The following is a 5,756-nucleotide window of genomic DNA, read 5'->3' on the forward strand; positions in this document are numbered from 1 at the left end:
CTTTTATATTTACTGCATAAAGTATAACAACTTGCATACTTTAAGCACCACGGAAAATTATTTAATAATTTTGAAATACAACGTGACTATACTGTAAGTCAATCATCAATTAGTTAATGTGTCCCTACTCCGAGAACACAAAATAATCACTTAAGAAGCAGAGTGAAATAATTAAAAGATAAAAAAAAAAAATTAAGGTATACCAAAATGTATACTTTAGAGACCATTTTTGTAACAAACAAAAAAGAAACTGCAATGCCAAAGCAGAAAACATTTGAGATTTGGGAAGCTGCAAACAAGAAGCTTCAAAATGCACGTTTTATCTAATTACAATGATATATCACAATTGGAAGACAAGCAAGTTGCAAAGACTGATCAAACATCAATGTTAGACGTCAATTCTACCGTGCACAATTTGAAGGAAAGGAAAATAGTGTATTGTCTTACATAAATTACCAAGTGGCTCTGCCAAATTTCAAACACCCAAAAATTATATAACACAACCACGAGCTATTACTTCACATAATCATCCATTTCCATCATTTGGTTTCAATTGTAAGTTGATCCAAATCAAAGGCAGAGACTTACCCTCCTTTATTTACAATGCTGCCTACTAGTATTCACCGGAGAGTCTCGAATGCTTTTAGATTGGTTGCGGCTGAGCTGGTGGTGATGAGCTCCATCTGGTTTCTTCTTGCGCCTCCCCGGTTGCGATAAACGAGAGTGGTATGATAATACGGCAATGTCATCGAGATTTTGCAGTGGAGTGAGAACTTTCATGACTTCGTCCATGGAGGGGCGCGATTTTGGATCTCGGTTGAGGCAGTTGTAAGCTAGTTGAGCGACTTTCTGAACCCCTTTAAGGGAGTAATTCAGTTCCAAGCGAGGATCAACTAGTTGGTAAACTTTTCGCTTGTCAGCTAAATATGGCCGAGCCCAGGCAACAAGATTCTGTTCCCCGCTAGGGCGTTTCTTGTCCATCGACCTCCTCCCCGTTAAAATCTCAAGAAGCACCACACCAAAGCTGTAAACATCACTCTTAGAAGTCAAGTGTCCTGGTGGAGGAGAGACAAACCAAAATTGTACCAATTGTTAGATCTCAAACGTAGTACATGAAACAAGAGGGACAAAACTTGGCATTATACCCCAAGATAAATGGGGCAATTCTCAAGCATTCAAATTGGATGATATGAGTTTTTTACAGTGTCTATATTCCCCTCCTCCACCCTCTTTAAAAAAAAAGCGAAAAAAAAAAAAGAAGAAAGTTTGTTAGCTTGTCTTCAATAGTCTCCCAAAACGGATACACCCTGTTTTAATGGTGGAAATGAAATCACAGGCACAGTGGCTGGATAGCTATACATATCAGTTCATAGTCGATACATAACCGATGCAACTGATTTATTTAGCTACTATAGAGCACATTCGCCGCTGATGATTTAAAAAAAAAAAAAAAAATTAAAACCACGTCGTTTGATTCTCATTTTGTTTCACTCAATACCCTTAATATAGCTAGACGGCGATCAATACCGATTCATCTCCCAATACTGCTATTAAAATCTTATATGCACATTTTCAACAGATGATTTGCACCCTTGTTGATCCTATTGTATTTTTCTACACAAATATAATCTTGTTCTGACATAAAGTAGATTTCTCACAAAAGATCCATCTCAGGAATCAATTAGCTCAAGCTATCTAAAATAGGTATGACTTTGTACCTGTCATTACATATTCTGGAGCAGCATAGCCATATGTTCCAACAACCCTTGTAGAAACATGTGTTTTGTCTCCTTGAGGCCCGGCTTTTGCCAGACCAAAGTCTGAAAGCTTTGCATTATATTCCTGTGAAAAAAATCCTTTTTAATAGCAGTTTCAGTAAGGCAAAAGACTTGATATATTCGTTAATAGCGGTTTCAGTTGATCAATCTTTAACCACATACCGAATCAAGCAAAATGTTAGACGTCTTGAAATCTCTATAAATGACAGGTTGAGGGCCGCTATGGAGGAATGCTAACCCTTTAGCTGCACCAAGTGCAATTTTGATCCTGTTGGACCAAGGGAGAGGTATTGTCCCTTCAAGAATTTTACCAGCATCAGCTTTTGTTTAAGAAACAGGGTATAGTTGTACCATTGAAAAACACAACTAATCTGATTACACAAGTGACCTAGCATTTTTGTTGGTACATCTCTTTGATAGCAAACTAAAAACACACTAAGGCCTCGTTTGGGAACAGGCTAATTTAGTAACTTTTTGGCTATTTGGCTAAAATATGAGATAAAAAAAACTAGTATGTTTGAGATGACTTTTTGGCTTTTTACGAAAAGATGTGCAAAAAGTAGATAGAAAAGAGAATCTTTGACTTTTTGGTATGGGTTGTTGGCTTTTTGGCTAATTTAGTAACTTTTTGACTTTTTAGCTACAAATGAGGGTTCCCAAACGAGGCCTAAGTTTTAATAAGTAAAAAGATCATATTAAAGCAGTGTTTCAAAATTAGATTTTTGAAGAGAAGGGAAAAAAAAAAAAAAAAACCTTCTATTTTGTTCACTTATCTCTTCTTATTTATTTTCACTCCACAAATTCAAGATCTAAACACATATAAGTGAACTTCAAACTCTGAAGAAAACTTACTATTATTGTCTTTACAGCCGACAATTCTATGAAGTTATCCATCTTCACTAAAGATGTCGGGGAAAACATTTGTGTGTATAAGATTAGACAGATAATAATAAGGTGGTTTGGAATTCAAATTGTTGTAGTAAGTTTACCACTGACTAAAATCAATGTCCTTTGATATCAAATACAATTATTTTCATGGGTTTTAATGCCTTTTTTTTATAACCTCAAATTCTTACAGGATAAAGAAATTTCAAATTAGGTGCATCTATCCTTCAGTCTGCAGAATAAAGTTTTAGCTCATGTTAAAAAATTGAGTCCAGACAATGGGAAAACTACCCACATTTTGGGTATTTGCTGCACTGATAAAATTAACCACATTAAGTGTATTAGTACCGCTACAAGGGGGGATGGCGACAAATTAAAAAAAAAAAAAAAAAAAAAAACCTTCACAAGATATCAGCAAAAACAAATGCAGATGTCAAATGAACAATGATGTCAGATTACCAATTTGCTAAAGGTAATAATCATGAAAATAAAGCATATATAGGAATTTAATCAAGAGAATTTCCACACTCACTTCTGAAAAGATGGTTTTCAAGGCTTCCACGGGTCATAAATTCATAAACAAGCAGCCGCTGATCATCTTCAATACAGTACCCGACAAGTTTAACAAGATTAGGATGGTGAAGCTGCCCAAGAAAGTCCACTTCAGCCTGTATACAATAAAAAAGTACAATTTAGTTACCTCCCATCATTTTTTAGCTTCTCACACACAACATCTTCTGAACAATCAATCTACTAACCCAAAGCAGATAACCTACTAACCACCCATTCTCTATGGCCCTGAAGGCCGTCTGGCTTTAAACTCTTCACCGCTACTGTCATCCCTGATCCAGGCTTTGCTGGCGCTGTTCCATTTTCCTCTATCCATCCTTTGAAGACATACCCAAACCCGCCCTCCCCAAGAATACTATCGGGTCTGAAGTTTCCTGTTGCAGACTTTAGTTCCTGGAAAGTAAATTGGAGTAGCTGGCAAGGAGCTTTGCTTTCTAATGGCAGAGGATTGGGATTATCAGTTGAGTTTTGAGCTTCATTGGGAGCACACATCTCCCGATTACTAGCATTTAGGTATCGTGTCTCAGTAGCTGGATTTAAAGAAACTGAGGGTCACACTCAGCTTATTATAAGTTGGAATATTAACAAATAATTTAAGAAACAAGTGCAATTGAATTTGTCGAATTTCGACAAAAATGTCTATTGCATAAAGTAACATATGTCAAAAGAAGAAAGAGCAACTCAGTGCACAAGGCTCTTGCTAAAGGGGAGTCTGTGGGGGCAGATTTATGTAGCCTGAGTGTTTCTGTGACTCGAACCCGACTAAAAGAAGGAAAGGGAAAATAGAACAACCCATTTCACAGTTGTTACATTTTCTTAGGAAGCCAATTAAGGGAATAAATGCAGCCAAAAAAAGCTTGAGTAAAATTGGGGGAGAGCATCAGAACTACAGATGAAATATTTTTTCTCCAGTGGTCAAAGCAATTGACAATATTAAGAGAAAGTGAGGTGAGCTATGCATCTCAGATAAAGAACCCAGTCAAGAATTTGCTTGTCCCAAATTTTTAAAAAGATTGAAGAAGAATAGTTGTAGTCCTGGTGGCTAGAGCTCAGGTGGCTAATCTTGGTTAGTAGAAACCATTTTGGGATCTCTTGGTTATTGTTATTTTGAAATATCAAGAATACAGAACCTTTCTGAAATACTTTTGAACAACTCAAAATGCTAATCCCAAGCCAAAAGTGGAAACAAGAATGCTTTGTTGGATTGGTTGGGATATCAGAGAGAGAGAGAGAGAGAGTGGAAAAGGAGAAAGAAGAAGTAAATATCATAACAGAACAATGAAAATAGCTTTGACCATTTCTACAAACACATGGAGTACTCACCAGAAGAATTGGATCAATTATTGGTTCAAACAACTAGCAAAAACCCAACATGTAAAAATTGAAAATAACAGAAGAAAATTGAGAATCAGAGCAACACCAAATGCCTGCAATATGTGAATGAATCTGCATAGGTATACATACATACATATATATAATTACATATGATTACCTGCATCATAAACAAGACTGGTTCTAGGAATAGTGTTGGGAGTGTCTTTGGAAGCAGCGGGCTTGCAAGTACTTCTAACACTCTTCCTGAAAACTGCCCAACACCCACACTTGTTGTTCTCCATTGGAGCTCCCTCCCACTAACTCAACCTTTCATGGGTTGTTTTGATTCTTACTAAAATTACATTGGGATGAGACAGACAGAGATGAGAACAAGAAGAGATTTACCATGCTTGTGAGAAAAGGGAAGGAAAAGAGAGCAAAAGACTGAGGAGAGACAGACAAGCGAGTGGAGAGAGAGAGAGAGAGAAGGGGGGGCAGGAGTAATTCTTTGTTTTGTGGGTTGCTGTGGGAGATTGTAGGCATCATCATCACCATCATCGCAGTGTGTACAAAAAGAACTTTTCCCACTACCTTTTCTGTGGGGAATGCCAATGGTCTCTCTCTCTCTCTCTCTCCCCCTCCCTCCTGTGTTACAAGATAATTACCAAAAGGGGCAGTGACTAGGGAATTATAACACATTTATGGCTCTATTTGGCAAGAATTTTTTTTTTTTTAAGATTATTTTAGTTATAAAAGATAAAATATATTATTTTAGTCACAATAAATAAAATATCAAATTCCACCTATAATCATTATACTCTTCTCTTATAACAAAATTAAAAAAGTTAAAAAATTATTTCCAAACTAAGTTTTTTAGTCCATGCTAAAATAGTAAAAAAAAATTAAAAAGTCAAAAAGTCAACCCGCTACCTAAATGAAGGCTATATTTACAATTGATAAAAATATTGGTGTAATGCTAGTGGCATAAATTAAATTAAAAATTGACACATAAAATATCATATTATATATTATTGTGAAAATTTTGTTAGGGTTTCAAATGTTTTCATAATATTGTTACAAATATCCATTAGAAAGATAGCTTCTTTTTATTTTTTATTTCTTTTTCATTGACATCCATATTTAGGCCTAGTTTGGGAAGACTAAATAAGTGCACTTTTTGACTTTTTACGAAATATGAGTTGGGTTTGG

At 35.8% G+C, this 5,756-nt stretch overlaps 1 protein-coding gene across 2 annotated transcripts; it reads right to left on the bottom strand.

Moving 5' to 3' along the window:
- Positions 1 to 280: 280 nt before the first annotated feature.
- Positions 281 to 5,206, bottom strand: LOC114318516 (serine/threonine-protein kinase PBL35). Of its 2 annotated transcripts, none has more exons than XM_028265428.2 (6): positions 4,726 to 5,206; positions 3,444 to 3,763; positions 3,196 to 3,331; positions 1,941 to 2,074; positions 1,719 to 1,842; positions 281 to 1,055 (listed from the first exon to the last, which is right to left on the bottom strand). In XM_028265428.2, the coding sequence occupies exons 1-6, from the start codon at positions 4,847 to 4,849 to the stop codon at positions 595 to 597; spliced, it is 1,299 nt and encodes a 432-aa protein (XP_028121229.2). In that variant the 5' UTR covers positions 4,850 to 5,206; the 3' UTR covers positions 281 to 594. The 2 variants fall into 2 exon arrangements, with proteins under 2 accessions (XP_028121229.2, XP_028121228.2); XM_028265427.2 differs by having other exon boundaries at positions 3,444 to 3,778; positions 4,726 to 5,064.
- Between the last annotated feature and the right edge of the window lie 550 nt (positions 5,207 to 5,756).

The sequence above is a fragment of the Camellia sinensis genome, chromosome 13 (assembly GCF_055761805.1).
Source record: "Camellia sinensis isolate YWXY chromosome 13, ASM5576180v1, whole genome shotgun sequence".
In the NCBI taxonomy this organism is placed as follows: Eukaryota; Viridiplantae; Streptophyta; class Magnoliopsida; order Ericales; family Theaceae; genus Camellia; species Camellia sinensis.

Coding starts and splice junctions, on each gene's coding strand:
- LOC114318516 (XM_028265427.2), bottom strand. CDS start 4,849: ATGGAGAACAACAAGTGTGGGTGTTGGGCAGTTTTCAGGAAGAGTGTT. Junction 3,779..4,725: donor CAGTCTTGTTTATGATGCAG/GTAATCATATGT, acceptor TGTGACCCTCAG/TTTCTTTAAATCCAGCTACT. Junction 3,332..3,443: donor AGGGCCATAGAGAATGGGTG/GTTAGTAGGTTA, acceptor TATTGTATACAG/GCTGAAGTGGACTTTCTTGG.